We start from the raw sequence: 21422 nt of genomic DNA, 5'->3' as shown, positions 1-21422 counted from the left end.
AAGAATCCACCTGCAATGTCAGAGACCTGGGTTCAATCCCTAGGTTGGGAAGATACCCTGGAGAAGGGAAAGGTTACCCACTCCAGTATTCTGGCCTGGAGAATTCCATGGACTGTACATGGACATGTTGACTGAACAACTTTCACTTTCAAAGGCAGAACAGTCCAGATATAAAATGCTCAACCCTGAGAGACAATGTAGACTGATTCACAGTTAGGCAGGACAACCCATCATAGGAAACACTGTGTGAATAATTCAGCCTTTTGGAGACCCTTTCAAGCCTGCAAATCTACAGATCCAAGTAGTCCCAGAAAGGGAGTGTTCTGTTAAGCACAGAGGGTCAACGCACAGACCCTGGAACCAGGGTCCAAATCCAGGCTCTGCCGCTTATTAGCTGTGCCATCCCGGGGGGGGGTCTTTGTACTTCTCTTAATACTTCTCCTGTCTTGTTTTCGTTAAGTGTTTTTCTGCTCCTTAGTCACTGATTTCTCAGGGTCCTTATAGCAGGTGACCTGGCGGAGCAGAGACATCAAGAGCAGTGTTGAGTTCATAAGTATTTCCCAGGATATTTGAAGAAGCTGCAAGAACTCTCTTCCAGATTATTCTAAAGGTTACTGATTTGCTCCCAACAAAATCATTACTTGGAAATTGTATCCTAATACAACTTGGCTCTACTATTCAGAAAGCACTCTGAATGGCACATGTTGAGTTGTGGTATGGGAACTTTCTTGAACTTTGATAACCTTTTGTGAGATTGAAATCTTGTGACTTCTATGTGTACATTTTTTTTTTTTTTTACAAAGCAGCTGTCTTCAGAGAGCAGTTCTCACAGGGAGAGGAAAGGCAAATTGATATAACACGATGAATGATGCTAAAGCTGAAACTCCAGTACTTTGGCCACCTCATGTGAAGAGTTGACTCATTGGAAAAGACTGATGCTGGGAGGGATTAGGGGCAGGAGGAAGAGGGGACGACAGAGGATGAGATGGCTGGATGGCATCACCGACTCAATGGACGTGAGTTTGAGTGAACTCCAGGAGATGGTGATGGACAGGGAGGCCTGGAGTGCTGTGATTTATGGGGTCGCAAAGAGTTGGACACGACTAGGCTACTGAACTGAACTGAACTGAACTGATGTGTATGTGTGTGTGCCTACTCAGTCATGTTCATCTTTGGCAACCCTGCGGACTCTGACCCATCAGGCTACTCTGTCCATGATAGGTAGTCATTAAAAGCCAACACTCTTATTTATTTTCTGCATTTGAATAAGTGACTTTTAGGTGGACAAGGACAAAGCGTAGGAAGCTTGTCTGTATTAATTTATCCTGAGAAGAAAATTTGATTTAAAGAACATTAGCAAACTGTAGCCGGTCTGGACTACCTTTTAAGGTTGGGGATGTTTTTATTATACTGATTTGGGATGTTAACTAGATTTGACCTGTAGACCCTTTTAAGAATGGACTTTGCCATTGCCCCAGCAGTTCTTCCTAACACTTGGTAATGTAACCTGAGGATCTAGTGGCAGAATCAAGGGGAAAACAAATAAAAATTGAAGTCATCAACAAATCACTCACACACTTGAAAATAATCATTATTCGCGAATGAGTCTTACTTTGTTCTCAACTCACAAACCCAGGGCATGTGTAGGTTTTGTGGGTGTGGACATATATTATAGATATAAGGTTTTCATCACTACTCTCTTTTCTGAGCCAACCATTGGGCAAACTGAAAGGTTAGTGGTAAAGAACCAGTGGTCTTCTTGGGATGACATGAAAAGAGATGACCCAAAGACAGCTCTAGAGATGCCCTGGAGTTATTTGTAAGTGAAAAACCATATCACACTGCTATATTTAAAGTGGATAACCAACAAGGATCTACTGTACGTAGCACAGGGAACTCAGCTCAATGTTACGTGGCAACCTGGATGGGCAGGGTGTTTGGGGGAGAATGTATATGACTAAGTCTCTGTGGTGCCCTGGAAACTATCACAACATTGTTAACTGGCCACACTATGATAAAAAATAAAAAGCTTTTAAAAAAACCCACATTGCCCTCTTTCCCACCCTGAGCCCCTCATTATCTGGTTGGCAGGAATCGAAGAGTAGTGAGTCTTCCAGCTGATGGGTGACTCATCATGTCATTTGTCAGTCAACGGAAACCAGAGGTCCAGTGTCTTTCTCCAGGACTCTCCCAGGGGACGCTATCAGGGAGAAGGCAGCCTTGCCAGACATCTCAGTTCAGCTGGCCTGACTGGCATGTGCAGGGCATCTGCTTATACTCAGGGCCTGGCACGAGCAGAGGGCCCTGGAATGATGCTCTAGAAGGTTAGCTCTCAGTTTTCCTACCACCGGCTACCAAGAAAGCCACTGGGAAACCAACGAGCACCTTGAAACATAAACAAGCCAAAAGACATTTAACTTTCCCATTCCATTTGGTCAAGTCTGGGTTCACTCTGGGTCTAGTGGGCTGAACTTCACGTAGTGGAAAGCACATCACATTTGGGAAAGAAAACTTGGATTGCTATCCCAACCTGCACTTAGTTATATGAACTTAGATTCGTCAATGGCCTCTCTAATATGCAGTTTATTTGTAAAATGGAAATTTAGAAGAAGTTCTTTGCTTAACCCACGGGTAGAATAAAGCATATGAAGGCAGTTTGCAACCCATGCAGAAAATATCAGGTAACATAATTTTCACTCTCCAATGTCTGCTTCTAGTCGTACACCCCACCCTCCAGTTCCAAGCTCACATATCTAACTATCCCTTCCGCAGGACTTCCCAAACAGCTCAGAGCTGTGCTGAGATAACTGCCCAGCCCTTCTGGCAGCCAGGTGGTGCATGGCAGGGCCAGAGACTTTGGTGAGCTGCCCCCAGGTGCAGAAGCCACCTCCAGCTTGCTCAACACTGCTTTACGTGAAAATTCCAACTAAGTATCTATCTGGCTTTTAAAATGATTTTATCAAAAAGCAAATATATTCTCTTTCTTCAAAAGCTTCCTCCTCCCACTTTCCCTTTTCTTCCAGTGAGGATAATCTTTATGGATAAAAAGAGAAGGCAGAGACATCGTCTTTGACATTTCTCTCCACTTCTACCCTTTCCCATCCTATGAGCCATCATTTTTTCTTTTCTTTCTTATGTCTTGGCGTCTCGCAGAACCAAGCTTGACTCTTGGCATATGACCACAAACAATTTTCTCTACACCGACCCTTGATGTCCACATCTGTGAAATGAAACAATGGAAGTTGTAGATCTGTCTGTGATGATTAAATCAGCTTGGGTTTGCCACATGTGGGGCACACGTGAGCTGAATTCTGCCTTCTAGCTGTTAGATGCCCCAGAGATGTTCACTGTCTCCCAGCCTTTTCTTTTCCTACCTCCATAGTGTCATCCCTGTTCTTTACTTTGCCTGGACTCTTCTCTTTCCCTGTCCCATTTCTGCCTATCAAGCTCATGTGCATCCCTCATGGACCTACTTTCAAATACTCCCTCCCTTTGGCATCCAGGAGTGACGTTACTTCCCCTGAACTATAAATGATTCTTGCATTTTATTCCTACAACTCATGAGGCACTTAACATGACTACTGTGTACTCTGCTTTTGTATATGCCATCTCTTCTTGTAAACGTTCATGTTTATCTTCCTTACACATACTATTTACTTAACAAATAGTTTTTAAGTGACTGAAAGAACTCATCAATCAACTGATCAATGATGGATGTCCGGACCTGGCATGAGTGAATGAAAAACAATTTGGAAGTGATGGAATGATTTAAACAAAGAATAAGACACCAAAGACACATCCCATTTTGTGTGCTGATTTTTTTTAATGAATATCTTGTAATCTTACAAAATAACTGGCTGTAGCTGTTTTACGTTACAATACAGTAGATCAGCTCCTTTCACTGTGTTCCCAATCAAACCATCCCCGTGGAGTGCTAACCGGTGCAATAGTGATCTCACAGAGGAGAGGATGTGCCAAACCCAATGCCTTGCAATGGAGGGAAGAAGAGGAGAGAATCAAGAATAGCTCTTCACTTTCATGTACAGGTTTGCCAGCTGACAGTTCTTACTCTGTCCTCTCATCTGTCTGCTTGGAGGCTGTCATACTAATTGCCAGAATCATCCAGCCCTGTGCAACCTGGACCCCAGAGCTCCTAGTCACTAGGAAAAAGAGGAAGCAGAGAAGAGATTTTGGAACAAGGAAACAGAGGGAAGAGCCTCTGGGAGAGGCTGTCTGTGACCCCATGAATGGGGAGGAGCAGCAGAATGCAGACCACCATGTGGAATGAGTGTGAGCTGACATCCACTGGGGATCTGTGACCGTGGCATCTCAGACCTTCAACTTTATTGTGACTGGAGGAGCTCAAAACACTATGCTCCAGGGGAAAAGGCAGGAAGAACCTGCTGTTTCTGAATGGCCAGGGCTGACTCAGGCTGGGCAACCTGTAGTCTAAAATGCTTTCCACGCACCCCCAGATCCCTCCTGTCACCTTCCTAGGGAAGTGATGGAGAGCAGATGTTGCCAACAGAAACTAATTTTTTTTTTAATGAAGTACAAAAGAGAAATGTTCTCATGGTTACTCCTGTGGGGAGACTGAGGCCAGACCCACACCATCATGAACCACAGGTTCCACATTCCCATGGTGGGGGTGGGTAGCAATGAGGGCTGTAGCCTTCTTGAGCTGGGCAATGCCCAGGATAACTCTCCTGCTACCTCATCCTCAGACATGGCAGGATTCCCCTGTATGGAGTTTGACATGCTTCAGGAAATTTGGATAATGATTTTACAACTGTTTTAAAATGAAGAATTGAAACTTGTCTACTCTCCTTTTCCATACTGAAGCCTATTAGAATCCCAAAAATAAATATTCTCTTCTTGAGAGCACTAAATGTGAAGCCAGATAAGAAAGAATAGGTATCTAGACTGTTGTTTCTATTATGGCTGGGAATACAGAGGACAAGAGTATTTTGGACGGGCAACCTCTGGCTCTTTACCTTTCCCCATGACTCTGCCACCCTCCTTTTAGATCCCCATAGATAAATCTGTGCATATCCCCTTCTCCTTTTTATTCCATTCCAGAATGTTGTTCTTTCCTACATGAAGTCTGGCTCAAGTTGGAGGGGGGGAAGGTAATATTTCCTTTTTCCTATTTGCACAGCCAAGGCTTCAGTGTTGATGGGAAGAGTAGAAAACTGTGGTTAGAGGCAAAGAGCAGGTGATCCAGAGCGACCAAGACTGCCCTTAACCTTTTGCCTGTTCTCCCTTTCCTGAGATGATAAGCTGGGGTGTTGAAAAAGAAACTAGCTCCTTACTCTCTTTCTCCAAGGCCTACTCCATAAATCATTACCAAAAAAAACCAAAAAACAAAAAAAAAAACCCACCCCAAAACAGCTGCAATAGACCACATGCAGACAGAGTCAGCCCGGGCTGTAGACAGAGGCAGGTTAACGTGGTCACTTCACACACTGTCCATCTATTGAGCAAGAAAGGATCACAATGACAAAATGGACTCTAAATAGTTGAAATTCTTCTCTCTCCCCACAGAGTGTCACCCTTGCTCCATGTATTTTCAGAACTCACTCAAAGGGAGCTCTCTGGGACACAGATTGGACACAAAGCACTTGAATAGACTTTATCTCCCATTCTGCATTGTTCAGAGGATCCCCTGTGGTGTGCTGTGGAGACCTGAAACAAAATTGGGTCTCCTTGACTCTTTTGTCCTCTAGTCCTGGGCTCTGATTGACCCCAGTGTCTACCCTGTGAATGGCCTCAGCCAGCTCCTCCAGCCCGGCCTATTCTTCCATCTATTCTCACCTTTCCCCCAGGTCATTTCCTTGATGCTTTCTCCCCCAGTAAGTCAACAATAGGTCATGTGGCTGTGAATGATGGCCAGGCTCAGGGACTTAGAAGAAGGGAAACCACACACCGAGTAGGAGGAACGCATGAGTTCCTATCATCCTGGGCACAGGAAAGTGAGCCTGCATACAGACTTGTTGACTGGCCAAGAGCCACCCCTGGAACAGGCACCTGCGGAAGTGCAGAAAACCCTGGGCCTCACCGACTGCAATTATGAGTTCTGAGAAGTGAAGAGAAGTACTTTTTGGATGGATACTCAAAGACTAGTTTTCCTGGACCCCTCACCAATGGATACCCCCACCCACATTTCCATGCTCCTTACTATTATTACCCAAAGTCCCCATCTCCTCAAACGGGGCCCAGCTCTCAGCTCATAAAAAGATGATGAGCTGACATATGATCATCAAAAACTCCATCCAATCTCGCTCTTTGCTTCCCCAGTTCTCTCTCAACCTGCTAATCCCTAGGAATAGAAAGATGGTAGAAGAACTCAGTCCTCAAACCCTCAGCATTCATTTTGGATATGAACTTCACAGCAGCATGTGTGGAACAATGGATAATTTTTAGCTTAGTAGACAGCAAAAAATATAATATATATAATATATTTATATCATTATGTTTAAATACTTATAAAGAATTAATAACTAACCTCATTATTACTAAGGGAGACTACACAAAGAAAGGGAGAGAGCCAGTTTAGATTAGATGAGCCCTGAAAGATGGCAATCCATTCAAAATGAGTATTAACAGAGTGTCCCTGGCAACTGCTCTTCTAGGGTTTTGATATTGTTTTACAAGTTGGGTGGGGCTGAATAGTTGGCAGGGTGCAGAGTAGGGAGCAAGGCAAGAGTTGAGGATGGGATTGGATAGAATATAAATGGGGGAGGAGGGTCCTTGTATATCTGTCATATTTCTCTTTCCATTTTAAATCAACTGCCTCTTTGAAGAAACCTTTGCCTATGATTCTTCCTTACTTGGGCTACTTGATACAATAGTTGGCACCTATAAATGCCCTCTTGCTTTAAGATCCTTCATGTTCTTCTTCCTTCACTTTATGCCCTTCCTTTTTCACTCATCTTTTCTTTCCTTTTGTGGAGGCCCCTCTTTCTTACTGCCTCCAGGGCAGTGGAAGGAAGGGCTTGATCCTACAGTTACTGGTTTTCTTCAGCCCTGGGGTCTCGGCAGGTGCATTCATCCTGATCACAGTCAGCAGCAAATGGAATGACCTAAGGGAAAGCAAAGATAAGTTGAAATCACCCATTTTTGCACCAAGCTTCACACTTTCAACCAGCCTTTGCTTTTCTCACTTGGTCCCAGAGGAAGTGTGGGATAGCATGTCAGTATCACAGAACTGAAATTAACACTCAGTTCTTTCACTTACACACCATGTCTCCTTAGGCAAGGTAAACCTTGTTTCACTTTCTTTACATATAAGGTGGGAGGACAACAGCATCTACCTCAAAGGGTGTTTGGATGGTTTCAATAAGATGATGGATATGAAAAACATATTTCTAAGTGCCTCTAACACCTGTTACTACTACTTCTAATATTACTGCTAATGTTTGCACAAAATCCCCCTAAAGTAGGTAAGATGAATGTTAGTGTTTTCTTCTTAGAGGGAAGGTCAAGAAAGGTAGGGTGCCTTAACTCAAGGTCATGACACTACTACCCAGAAAACCAAGCCTCTATAACCTAGCTCTAGGTTTTCTACTCCCTTGGTGTTCTTGGGGCCACAGGGTCATCTCTGCTATTTTCGTAAGCTTGAGGTTTTGCCTTTCTTGAACCCAGATTATACTTAGGCTTGGTGAAACAATGCGTCTCTCTACTCATTGTTTGTGGCCAGACTGCTTTCCTGCTATGTGATTATCCTTCCTCCAGGCCAGAGATGGCCCAGCAACATTTTCTCTCTTCTTGTTTGCACTGCTACCAACAGATAACCATACAGTTTGAGTGTCCATAATTAGCTTCAGAGAGAAGTGGGCATTTAGGAGACATGATATAAAAGTGACAAAAATTCTGCTCTTTGGGCATGGATGGTCAAATGAAACAAAAATAGATCAGGGTATCATGTAATAGTCCAAGTGCACTGAAGAGACAGTCTTAGTGATTGGGCAAGTGGTGGAGAATGGGTGGTGGGGTTTGAGGTAATTTCCCAGCATATTTTCACATATGAATTAACTAATTTAAGAGTCAACAAAGGTGAAATGATTTTTCAATCCCTTATGTGTATACTGGCCACAGCCACTGAAGTCCATTGAGGCAAACCCTAGAACTGCAGAATGTGAGATGGAGATGAGGAGAGAATTGACTGCTTTCTTCTCAAGTGGTTATGCCTTCCTGGGTAGAAAAGGGACCCATGACCAGTTACTTTCTTCAGGTGAGACCAGGAGCTAGTTGGCATGCTTTCTTACCTGCAGTCCAAGCTCTTGATCTCTTTCTCATAGTTTGGGATTTAATGGTTTTTAGAGCAAACTCAACAGGGACACAATGAGCTCTTGAGTTTTCTGCACTACGTAAGTTAATTCATGCCACCAGTGAGAAGAATGCCTAGCACAGAGTGAGTCATCAGTAAATATTGTCTCTTAGAAGGAGTATTCAGGTCTGTGTACAGGTAATCATAGGTGTGACTTTATTGTGGAGATGCATACGAGGAAGAAAACATTATCTCTTGTGTATTTCTGATTCATCAAATCAGCCAACTAGCATCAAATGTCTTTGGAGTTCTTGGGTTTTCATTCATATTATTCCAAGTTTTCAGCCTACTCGATTTTGTATGTTTCGCTCGAGCACATCTTCTAATTTTATAGAGCCCAAAGTAACAGGATAAAAGGAGGGAAGAGCTACTGCTCAGGATGCAGTCTGGGGAGTGTTCCAGGGAGCTTGTGATGGTTGCTCAACAGATACCTGCAATATGCTTGCCACACACTTTATAGGATTTTTAATTTAGCTATGAAGATTTAATAATAACTGGAGACATTTAAAGCACTAGGTAGGAAGCCCTGCTCTGAAGTAGGAAATGGCAACCCACTCCAGCATCCTTGCTTGAGATCTCCCATGGACAGAAGAGCCTGGCAGGCTACAGTCCATGGGGTTGCAAAGAATCAGATATGACTGAGAGACTGAGCAGGCACAGATATCACTTCATGGGTAATCCTGCCTCCCCCAAGGAGTGGAAGCCATTATTCTCTGCTCATAGAAACATCTCCTGGACAATGACAAGCAGGTGTGAATCTCTGAGGAGCAGAAGCACCGCTTTTCTGAATCAGTTGCAGGACTAACAGTGAGAGAAGTAGTATTTTCTAACAACTTATCCTAAAATTACAGTCCTTCCTCCTGTCACCATAGAGGCTCCCATGTTTGCTCATTATCATTCTGTCCTCTCGACTATTGAAGAAAAACCATGATGCGCCACGAAGCAGAGCTAGCTGAAGCCCCTGCCTGTTTCTGGGGGTACTTCCCTCTCCCCCCACTCCCAGGTGTCCTCACTTACCTTCTTGGAGGAGAGTGTAGAAGGGCAGCAGTCTCCCCCATCATAGTTGCAGTAGGCCCGGTTATTGATGGTGTCACACCAACCGTCCCCTTGGAAAGGCTGGTAAGGAGGCAGCAGGTCAGTGTCTAAGTACAAATTCACTCTGCTTCACCCTTTTCTCCCACTTACACCACCTCAAAATAATCCACAGAACTCAAGATACATTATTATGGGAGAAAAGCCAAAGGGCAGGGTCAAAACTGACCCAACATACTCAAGAAGTTGAAAAGTCTCAAGATAAGACCCTTGGATCTAAGGAATTGTCAAATTTCATACCTAGCATCTGTTCCTGGCCTATTCTAGGGTCCAGAATGGTTCACTGAATTCCTTGATCAACTTTTTCACCTTCTTGTAATAGTAGGTCTTTATATCATGTGGGTTACAGAATATTTTTACATATAAGAAAATTAAAAAAATATATTTTCACATGTGTTAACTCTGTTGGTCATCAAGAAAAGCTGCGCATCAGGCAAATTTGGCTTTAAAAGTCCCATTTCATCAGCGAGGAAATGGAGATAAATAGAGATGACAAAAATCTCCCCAGGTCACACAGCAAGGGTCAAGTAGAATTTGGGATTAAAAGTCATGTATCTTGACTTTTTGCTGCTTGTTGAACCATAAAGAAGGCTGAGTTGGACCATAAAGAAGGCTGAGCGCTGAAGAATTGATGCTTTCAAACTGTGAGTCCCTTGGACAGCAAGGTGATAAAACCAGTCACTCCTAAAGGAAATCATCCCTGAATATTCATTGGATGGATTGATGCTGAAGCTCCAAAACTTTGGCCACTTGATGCAAAGAGCTGACTGATTGGAAAAGACCCTGATGCTGGGAAAGACTGAATACAGAAGGAGAAGGGGGTGACAGAGGATGAGATGGTTGGATGGCATCACTGACTCAGTACACATGAGTTTGAGCAAAACCTGGGAGATGGTGATGGACAAGGAAGCCTGGTGTGCTCCAGTCCATGGGGTCACAAAGAGTTGGACACAACTGAGTGACTGAACAACAACACAGATTAAGGACCATAACTGCCACTTCTTCTGGTATTTGTACTTAGAAACCCAGTTCTGGGTTGCTATATTGACTCAAATGATGTCTGTCCAGAGTGCAATGGTCCTAGGGGTTGGTATACCATGCTGGAACACAAGTCATCCCACTTGTACAGCTACTTCATGCATAACAGCTAGACACAGGGTTACAGCAGAGAAAGCCAAACGGTTTCCATCTCCTGTTACTGCTACAAGTTAATAGAAACCAAAATGGGAAAGGGGCCCAGGCCAAACCAGAGTTAATGGAGTGTTTCACCCCCAAAGGGAATGTATGATAACAGCAACCAGCGGTTACAAAATAGCTCAGCAGCCCAATGTGTCGTTTCTCTCGAACCACTCCTGGAAGGGAACAGTGTCCCACAGCATCCTGGAAGGCACACCAGCCAACCCAGCCCACCTACTCAATCACATCAGCTGCTCCCCATGCTGAGTGGATGCCCAATTATGAAGTTCACGAAACATCTCGTGATCAAACTCTTGGGGCCACAGACGGTCAGGAGACTCTTGAATCCTGAGGCCACCTTTCAGTTCCCATGTTCAAATCACTTTCTCTTTCCCAACCCTCCTTAAAGGTCAAATAGAACGACTGTTCCCTATTTCACTGTGCTTTGATGAGATAGATCACTAAACTAAAAAAAAAAAAAAAATTAAATAATTTTCAGCAATTGCGTTACATCAGAACAAGTTCATCCAAGTTATTACTTCAATGTTTTGATTTATTCTATGGGGTCCAGAGGTCACTGGAACACCATTCCAGATGTATACCAGTTTGCCAACCCCTGAGAAGCTGCTACTTATGGGGTGGGACTCAACAGCTGTCGTACAGCTGCACAGCAATGTCAGTTGAGAGTGGGAAGTGCAAATGACTTCTGTTCTCAACACAGGCCTCACTGGGATAAAGGACAAGATTCTGAGATGAGCATTTGTCTTCAATGCTGGAGCCCATTGCTCTGGCTCTGGAGAACTTGGAATAACTATACAGTGAGCACTTGAATCTATAATTACAGCCAAATAAGAGGAGTCAAAATGCAGCTACCCACATCCTTAACACCTATAGATGCCCCGAGTTCTCCTGGGAGGACCAAGTGCATCCCACTGAGATTCCCCCAGATTTTTTCTTTTTCATGTGTTTGGAGTATATTTTGCTCATCTAACACTGCATCTGTTACTTTTCCTCCAACCCTGACTGACTCACTGGCAAAACTTAATCTGTTCCTTCTTCCTCTTTCATGTAATTGTCTATAAAAATCCAAAGAGCACCCAAAATACTTTTCCCACATTCTAAAAGCATGGGCTTCAATATGGAGGATTAAAGGGAGATCTAAAAAAGATCTTCCTTTTCATAAGAACAACTTAGACATTCAAATGGGTTAATAAGAGATCCTTTGGAGTCTTTCTTTCCAATCTCTTCCCCAAGGATGGCCTCTCTCATCTCAAGAGCATTAGGGAAGATATGTTGAAAAGAGCAGAGATGGTCTAGGTCTAGGTTCTGCAGATCCCACTGAACAACAATGGCTATAGCCTGGACATGATTTCTAAAAATTGCTTCTTTTATGTTCTTAAAGGTCATCTTGGAAGAAAAAGGAATTTATAAAGAGGAGCATAAATACAAAGAAAAGGTTGGAAAGACCCAAGTATTTAATTTACTGTATACCTATTAGAATTAATTGTTCCTCCCCTAACCTGCCAAAAAACGACTCCACCCTAAACAAACAGAGTCTCCTACGGCAACATGTGCCTGGGAAGCTTGACAGCTTGAGTCAAAATTACAATGGAAAAAATAGGAAGGAAAAAATGCCTAATTGATCCAAAGTTTTAAAAGTATCTGAAGACTGGATGTGGACTGGGAGACATAAATCACAACAACTGAATGCTGTCTGATTTGGGAAGTCACTCTTCCCCACAGGAAGCTTCCCCAAGGGAGGGTACAGGATCGGTTTCTCTGCACATCACATCCATAAGTGAAATCTTCGTTACCCACACAGGCACTTCACTTTCCTGTATCATCACAGTGTTCCACACAAGTGAATTTTTCAAATACCTAAAGCTTATTTCTTTAAGAGCCACTTTTAATTTTTATTTTAACCATTTTCACAGAAGAAAAAAAAACTTTTATAAAATTCCAGTTTCTCTGTCTTTTGATAAATTAGAGAATACAAAGTCACTAACTTGAATATTTTTCATTTTTACTCACAAGGAAGCTCTTTGCATTGGGATAGTTACTTCTTTACTAAACGAGCCTCCTTCAGCATACACACAACACCGCACACACACGCACACACATACACACACACACACACCCTCATGGATCTAGTTTTGTAGAATCAACCTAAAGTAAATAGGTAAATCTGAGAGACAGGCTGAGCTGCTCTTACGAAATATGAGTTTGATGATACCTACAGGAAAGCTTTTGTTACAGTTGGCTGGGTTCCAATCAGATGAAGTGGCCATATCAATGGCTATGCGTAAGTGATGCAATACAAAGAGGAAAGGCTGTCAGTCTGTCCTGTCCCTATGACTTGACTTCTCAAGAGTAAAGATAATTTCTTCTTTATGTTATATTATCTGGTGATATTTTCTGTTTAAATTGCTCTGGGGAGTTAGGTATGGGAATGGTAGCTCTATCTGTTGCCTATGGATATAGTCATTTATTCAATCACTCAACATTTATTCCACACCTATTTGTGCCAGGCATTGCTATGGGGATACAGAGAGAAATAAAACAGGGCTCCAGTCCTCAAGAAGATCCCCATTAGCAATCACAGCTGCTGCTGCTGAGCTAGCATAGAGATACAGACAGAAGAGAAGTACCTAATTGGGATTTGGGGTGGATGAGAGCAGGGGAAGGATTGCATGAGCTTTCAGGGGTTGGCGCTACTCCATCTAACCCTTTTGAAAAAGAGCTTAGCACTGGATGATGCAGAGGGACCTGAGAAAACTGTACACGTGGTAGGAGAGGGTGAAAATAGACAGGTAGGTGGTCCCAGACAGCTTCTCACAGAACCCAGTGTCAGGAAGAGCGCCATAAACTTTGACTGATTGGCTGATAATACCCCTATTCTGTGAATCAGATTAAGAACACTTTTCCTCTATAGCATGCAATGGAATACATGGCCTCACTGATGTTTTAGAAAGGTGGACTTCAGACCTTCTGCTCTGCTAACCGGAAGACTGAGATCTTAGCCAAAAATGATTATATCCCCAAAGGTAAAGTCTGGGACAAAAGCCTTTGTATTTGTATCTTTTTCTTTTTGTATCTTAAGAGGTGTTTTACAATAGGAGAAGATGCTAATCATATTTTTGCATGCCTAACACTATTTTCTTTCTCCTACATCATTTCCCTTCAAAACTTTCTCGTTTTGTGAATGACAAATCAGACCCACACCCATTTCTCCATATTGATCAGGCTGCATCAGGCCAAAAAAAGCCTTTTTCCAAGGCAGCTGTGGTACCACACCCAGTGAAGTCCATGCAGCAGATGGAAGCTCTCTGATTCTCCAATGAATGGTGATCTCCAGCCTTGTTCTTTCAGCCCTTAGATCTGCCCATGTGTCCATACTGTTGGGTTTCACTGCAAGGCCTCTCAGAATCTCAGGGGCAAAATCTGAGAGATTTTTGAGCCCCCTCAGGGACTCTTAATGAACATACACAACTTGCTTTTTCTTCAAAAAGACCACGGATACATAAAATTCTAAGGCTGATAGATCCCTGAGGACTATTTGGTACAAAACTCTCACTTTACAAATGATGAAATGGCCCTTTAATAAGGTGAAATGTCTTGTTTGCAAGGCTAGATATGGCAATCCTGGGAAGAGAACCCAAATTTCTTGATTTTGATGTTCTTTCTACTAAACCATGCTACCACCATCTGATTATTCCATAAACCTTTTCATTTTGGGGGACTACAGAGTAACTTAAATTCCTTTGGCACCTCTATAAGAAGGGCTGAGTTGTAGGAACATTAATAATGAAGTGCACTCAGCAATCTAATACAGAAACCAGGAAAGGGTCATACCTATACTCTCAATTCTCCTGGGGCCCCACAGCCTCACTTCTGTTTTTCTTGGTTGTAGGTTAAAGGCTTGTGCCAATAAACAACCCGGTACTATAGCTCCTTCTGACCTTGAGGCTTAATTGGTCTATGTTCCCCTGGAGCTGATTCTGTCAGGAGGAAGCAGTGCTGAGCTTTCATCTCATCAGCAGATACCTGCCACCCAGAAACACTGATTTCTGGGCCCTAGAATTGCAATCAAATCTCTCTGTTCTTCAAAATCAGATTCCCTGGGATTCCCAGTCCTTTTGCCAGATCCTCAGGTGGGGAAGTCTGATGTGGGACCTAGAACCTTCACAACAGTGTGAGAACTTCTTTGGTATTATTATTCTCCAGTTTGTGGGTTACCCACCCAGCAACTTCAAGCTGTGTTTCAGTAGTATGTGAACCAAGAATTTCCAGATGTACAAGCTGGATTTAGAAAAGGTAGAGGAACCAGAGATCAAATTGCCAACATCCATTGGATCATGGAAAAAGCAAGGGAATTCCAGAAAAACATCTACTTCTGCTTTATTGACTATGCTAAAGCCTTTGTGTGGATCACAATAAACTGTGGAAAACTCTTCAATGGGAATACTAGACCACCTTACCTGTCTCCTGAGAAACTTGTACACAGGTGAAAAAGCAACAGTTAGAATTGGACATGGAACAATGGACTGGTTCACAATTGGGAAAGGAGTACATCAAGGCTGTATATATGCATATATACTCTGTATGTGTGCAGAGGACATCAAATGAAATGCCGGATGAATCACAAGCTGGAATCAAAACTGCTAGGAGCAATATCAACAACCTCAGATATGCAGATGATACCACTCTAATGGTGAAAGAGGAACTAAAGAGCCTCTTGATGAGGGTGAAAGAGGGGAGTGAAAAAGTTGGCTTAAAACTCAGTATTCAAAAAAGTAAGATCATGACATCTGGCCCATAACTTCATGGAAAATAGATAGGGAAAAAATGGAAACAGTGATAGATTTTATTTTCTTGGGCTTCAAAATCATTGCAGACAGTAACTGCAGCCACAAAATTAAAAAATGCTTGCTTCTTGGAAGGAAAGCTATGACAAAGCTAGATAGTGGATTAAAAAGCAGAGACATCACTTTGGTGATGAAGGTCTGTATAGTCAAAGATATGGCTTTTCCATTAGTCATGTATGGATATGAGAGTTGGACCATAAAGAAGACTGAACACTGAAGAATTGATGTTTTTGAATTGTGGTGCTAGAGAAGACCCTTGAAAGTCTCTTGGACAGCAAAGATATCAAACCAAGTCAATCCTAAAGGAAATCAACCCTGAATATTTATTGGAAGGACTGATGCTGAAGCTGAAGCTCCAGTACTTTGGCCACCTGGGTGAAGAGCTGACTCATTGGAAAAGACTCTGATACTGGAAAAGACTGAGGGCAGGAGGAAAAGGGGGCAACAGAGGATGAGATCGTTGGATAGCATCACTAACTCAATGGACATGAGTTTGAGCAAACTCCAGGAGATAGTGAAGGACAGGGATGCCTGGCATGCTGCAGTCCATGGGGTCACAAAGAGTTGGTCATGACTTAGCAACTGAACAATAAGAAGAAAGATGGTAAAGCCAGGCATTTTCTGCTCACTGCAGTCATCTGAGGAAAAGAGGGAATTGAGTCATTCCACTCTTCCTGTGTTCACCCTTTGGGGTGGGAGGGTGCCAGTGATCTCACATTTGTGGGTTTGCAACAATCTTCTTGGAAAATGCAAAATTCAAATCGACAGATATCCTAAGATGGATTGTGCAGGAAGAATTTCTTAGATACAATGTCCGCTGGAAAATCTCATCTGGTGTCCTAGACCCAGAGAACTCTCCATGCCTGTGTACTATGGCATATTTTATCAACATATGCTTTATAGGACTTAACATTCAGCATGTACTGTCAAGGGCTCAGAGTCTAATCACACCTGTAGTGCCAGGTACTAGCTCAGCGCCTGATGCACTGCAGGTTCCCAACAAATGAATAACCATGATGGTGGCTAACCACATTTTCTTAGCATACTTTATGAGCTGATTACCCTTTTCATCAGTCCTCTCCTACAAGGTGCACAGTGTTGATACACACTTATTTCTGAGTGGGAAGAGATAGTAGGAAGCACTGTCTGAAAATTCTCCCTCTATGAACAATCTAGAAATATTGAACAGATTTATCAACATCATCTTAGTTCTATAGGTGGGATAATGAGGGAAGAATCGAAATTGCCAGAGGCCAAAATCTAGAGCAGAAAGAAGGCAGCGAAACTGTGACTGCCCTCGGAATGTTTGCAAATACTATCTGTAATCAAGCGGTTGAGTTTTAACAGTTGATCAGGAACAGGGACCCAGGTCTTGGATCTTTGCAAAATGGGGATCTTTTCAGTGGCTCTGTTAGTATTTTGTACGCATGCTATGCATGCATGTATGTGGGTTCTTTACCTCTAGCACCACCTGGGAAGCCCATGGAACAACATATATACGGCAATGCTGCACAGGTAGCTTAACTCATCCGGAACTAAGAGATTTTCCTGTGCCCACCTACCTGACCTGAAATCTCCATTATTTAATCCAAGGAGTGGCAAAGTCACTAGTCACTAAGATATTAAAGACCTCCTAGGTCACCAGCTAACAACTGAAACTATGAAGAGTACCTTCTTGAAGGCCAACAGTCGACTCTTCAGACAATAGATAAGCAAGACATAATTGAGAGGAAGGCAATAAAGATACACATTCTATTGGATGAGCAGAGGGGAGCAGTCCCATTTGGGGGCCCTCAGAGAGGGGTCAGTACTCAGGTCTACTCCTGTGGTCTATTGTGCTTTACTGGTCCATATGAGGTCACTAGACCCTCAAGAGAAAACAAAGGGGGACCTTGACAAGGTCAGAAAGAGAAGCCTGATTATCACCAGGTTACCTCTATCTGATACCAAAACCAAATACAGTCTTAGAACAGGAATAACCAAGTAGTGCAAAAATGAATCCCTGCTGCGAGACAGGATAACCAAGTAGTGCAAAAATGAATCCCTTCTGTGAGAAACAGGATACAATGAGACAGGAAAAGAAAAGCAAACAAAATAAGGTCAAATTACTTCTTTCAGCTATAACACGTCCATCTGCAGTGAGGTACCCAGAGCTTCAAAGCTCCTGCCCGGTAAGATGCTCAAGGCTGTACAGTATGGTGATTCAGAACATGAAGTATACTGTGAGATAAACCTACACCCAGGTCCCAGCTCTGCTCCTCAGCAACTGTTAGAGCCTGAGCGAGTTACTGCATTTTAAGCAGCAATATTCTCCTTTGTAAATAGGAATAACACCTATTTACAGAGTCTCTGTCAAGGAAAAAATGAGTGAATGGGGATGAAATGCTTAGCCCACTACCTGGCCCACAGTAAGTACTCAATCAATCCTAGTTTTTAAAAGTTCCAGGAATGTACCATTGCTTTTACCAGGGTGTGGGTTGGTGTCTGAGTTCCCTCCATAGGGACTCTGGTCAAAAAGACATCAAGATTCTGCCACCAACACTTTAGGATCAAAGCTGTGGACGCTCTCATCTCTGCTCCCACCACTCTCAACCATAAATGTACCTCTCTGAGTCACAGAGGAGAGTCGGATGACAAGGGAAATGGGTCTGAGGCTTATTAAAACAGATTGGGAAAAGTCTTCCTGGCTTCTGGAAACCAGGGCTCCCCTAAAAACCATGGTGGTGACTCGGGTGTCTTAGCCTCTGAAAAACCCCAAACCATCACAGACACCTCTTCCTTGACGGGCACTGGAGGAAAACAGGAAGGTGAGAAGACTCAGTGACTTATTTTTCAGCCAAAAATAACCTCCTAGCAGTTCCTTCCATTTAGCTGCAAAAAAAAAAAAAAAAAAAGACTCAGCAGCTCAGACTCCCCACTTCATTTACAAATATACACCACCTGCTTCCCCACGTGGCCCTTCTCTTGGCTCAGCACGGCTCTGGTGCTTCTCACCCACACCCGGAGTGGGCAGGGGATGTTAAGGTCCTGATGGGGAACTGGGGGCAGCAGGGTATTCAGGGAGAGGCTGTTCTTCCCTGTGCCAGAAAATCATGGGCTCCAAGTCAAAGCTCTGCTTCTCACAGGAGAGAGGAGAAGAGGATATGTCTCCAGGGTCCTTGTCACTCTCTCTCAGGGAGCTTAATAAAATGACAAAATCCTCCTGAAAATTTGTGATCTGTCCCTCTGTTGAGAAATGTTTACCAAATCAAACCACTGCTGCTGGTGGGATCGTGTCCTAGCCCTCAAGTGCCTGGGGAGGCCTCGCAGATGGTAAGATCCTCTGTGCCTCGGGCCTTTACCTCCCTCTACCTTTTACCAAAACTGAATACGGCTGTGACAGAACCGGTACTCCACTCCCAGTTTGTGTGTGCTTAGTCCCTCAGTCATGTCCAACTCTTTGCTCCCTTCTGGACTGTAGCCCACCAGGCTCCTCTGTCCGTGGGGTTTTCCAGGCAAGAATACTGGAGTGGGTTGCCATTTCCTTCTCCAGGGGATCCTCCCAACCCAGGGACTGAACCTGTGTCTCTTGTGTCTCCTGCACTGCAGGCAGATTCTTCACCCTTTGAGCCATCAGACACCTTTCTCAAATCCTTAACTCCTTTCTCAAATCCCCATAGTCACTCACAAGGCCACTGCCTGCCCTCAGCCTCAAACCCCAACTCCATGTCCTAAACACAAAGGCCCCTAAACCTTTCTTCTCCTCCGCCTTTGGTCTCACTCCTCTCTCTCATGCTTTCCTTTCCTCCAGAGCAGTTGATCCTGCACAATCAGCTTGTCTAGTTTTGATGCCAGTGGCTCCCAGTCCTTCGCTGGCAAACTAGGATTTCGTGGCAGCGTCACCTGTCTCATCTCCAAACTGAACCGCACAGTAGTGCTTCTTAAGATACTGCCAGGTGACCCAGCAGCAGTCCTTCGGGTGGCCTGATGGCTGTGCTGAGGTTCATGATGATGACAACATACCCTCAGGCCCCATCCATGTCTCCAGCACGAGGCTGGTGGACCCATTAATTCTCATAATTTTGCCTGTCTTGTTTTCATGGTAGGAGGGACATTTTAGGTGGCCTGCAAGCTCTCCTGATAGTCTTGCTACAGGGCATTTGGCTTTCTTCTTTAAAAGAGGAATAAGTTAACAATTGTTTGTTCATGGGAATTTCCTGCCTTGGATCCAGCTAACTGGAGGCAACCTACTGTGGTTCAAGGCCAGAGGTAGAAATGTTGAACACAAGAAGTTTTGAAGTCTACAAGGGCCAAGGGGATAGGGACACTTCCAGTTTGTCCCCATGCAATGAGGCCCCTGCGTGTTAGGCCTCTAACACACCACAGTAGGTAATTCCTGAATATCCAGTGGATGAGACCTGTGAGAATTGACTTTATAAGCTCAGAAAGCAGAATAGTGTTTGCTTTCTACTCCTCTGGAGTTTCTTCCAAGATATGGTATTTTCCTCTCTCTGGTTCTCTACCCTCCCCAGGTATCTGTTTCACTATCAAGGACTCTCTAAAACATCACTTGAAATATAAGCTTGGCATGACCTTCCAGGGAGAGGTTCACCAACAGATTCTGATGAAACCACACTGAAAGACTCAAAAGAAGAAAGCTAAGAGCACACCACCAGGCTGCTACAGGCACCTTGCCCAGCAGGCGGGACCTTCTGCCTGGCTTCCAGGCACCTCTGTAGGTGGTCCTTCATCCCCGCTTCCTCCCCGGGCATCTGCCATCTGCGGTGCCAGTACCCCAGCCCACATGAGCAAGACATGGAGCCCTATAGGCTCTGTTCAAGCTCTTGGAGGACAAGGACGTGAAAGCCAGAGGAAACAGGCAGAAGTCAGAGGTGGAAGACCTGCCGCCAGAGAGGGACAGAACATGTGAGACCTGGAAGAAGGCCCGGGGCTGATGGTGGGGTTCCTGCTCTGACTTCCAGCCTTCGCTGCCCCCTGTCCCTGTCTCCTGGTCTTTCAGCCAGCCTGCAGTTCATGGGAGGTTGAAGCAGCCCGAGCCGACGACGGGAATGTTCCACCGCAGCCCCCGACACGCGTGCTCGCCCCCAGGCGCCCCCGCCACACATGCTCTCATGCCAGGCAGCTCGGCATTTCTTGGCTCCCCAAGCCTGCCCGTGGAAGATGACTGGGAATGCAGACTGTGGGAGGAAATGACAATATTCATTGTTTGGATTAAATATTTTTCTTGGCCCTTCTGTTGTTTGCTGAGCGTCTTGCCCCCCCCCCCCCCCCGCCCCCTTCTCATTCTCTCTTTCCTTCCCTCCTGCCTCCCTCTACCTCTCTCTCCCCTTCTCTCTCTCTCTCATCTCTTCCTCAGTAGTCAAGCACACTGAGAGAAACTTCAAGGAGAAAGCAGAAACTCCTAGGGAGGGAAGAGCTGTTGAAGGAAATTAAAGTAGTTGACAAAGGCTTTTGCCATTCTGGTACCATAACCAGCTCTTCACAAGGATATTTCACTTTGGGATTAATCTAAACCTACATTGCTTTGAGTTTTCATAAGTCTTCATGGGATACAACCCATAGCACTTGTTTTCTCTCTCATTTGCTCCTTCTTTCATATATATGTAATATGTGTGTATATATATATATATATATATATATATATATGTATATACATATATACATAGGGCTTTCCAGATGGTTCAGTGGTAAAGAATCCACCTGCCAATGCAGGAGACGAGGGTTCAATCCCTGGGTTGGGAAGATCCCCTGGAGTAGGAAAAGACAACCCACTTCAGTATTCTTGCCTGGGAAATCCCATGGACAGAGGAGCCTGGTGGGCTACAGTCCATGGGGTCACAAAGAGTCGGACATGACTGAGTGACTGAGTATCACATATATACACAAAAATACATGCATAAATGACGTATATCGTTCTTGTATAAGATAAATGTGTATATAATAATCACTAACATATGATG

At 44.0% G+C, this 21422-nt stretch overlaps 1 protein-coding gene across 1 annotated transcript in view; it reads right to left on the bottom strand.

Moving 5' to 3' along the window:
- Window positions 1-7007: 7007 nt before the first annotated feature.
- The window catches only part of PAPPA2 (pappalysin 2), a 309041-nt gene continuing 294626 nt past the window's right edge, over window positions 7008-21422 (bottom strand). Inside the window, exons 21-22 of the mRNA XM_052654064.1 lie at window positions 9347-9445; window positions 7008-7082 (exon numbers count right to left, since the gene is read on the bottom strand). Of these exons, the coding sequence (XP_052510024.1) occupies window positions 7008-7082; window positions 9347-9445 (174 nt within the window). The remainder of the gene's footprint in view (window positions 7083-9346; window positions 9446-21422) is intronic.

The sequence above is a fragment of the Budorcas taxicolor genome, chromosome 16 (assembly GCF_023091745.1).
Source record: "Budorcas taxicolor isolate Tak-1 chromosome 16, Takin1.1, whole genome shotgun sequence".
In the NCBI taxonomy this organism is placed as follows: Eukaryota; Metazoa; Chordata; class Mammalia; order Artiodactyla; family Bovidae; genus Budorcas; species Budorcas taxicolor.
The sequence above is the reverse complement of the archived record's forward strand: the minus strand, read 5'-3'. Positions and strand labels throughout refer to the sequence as shown.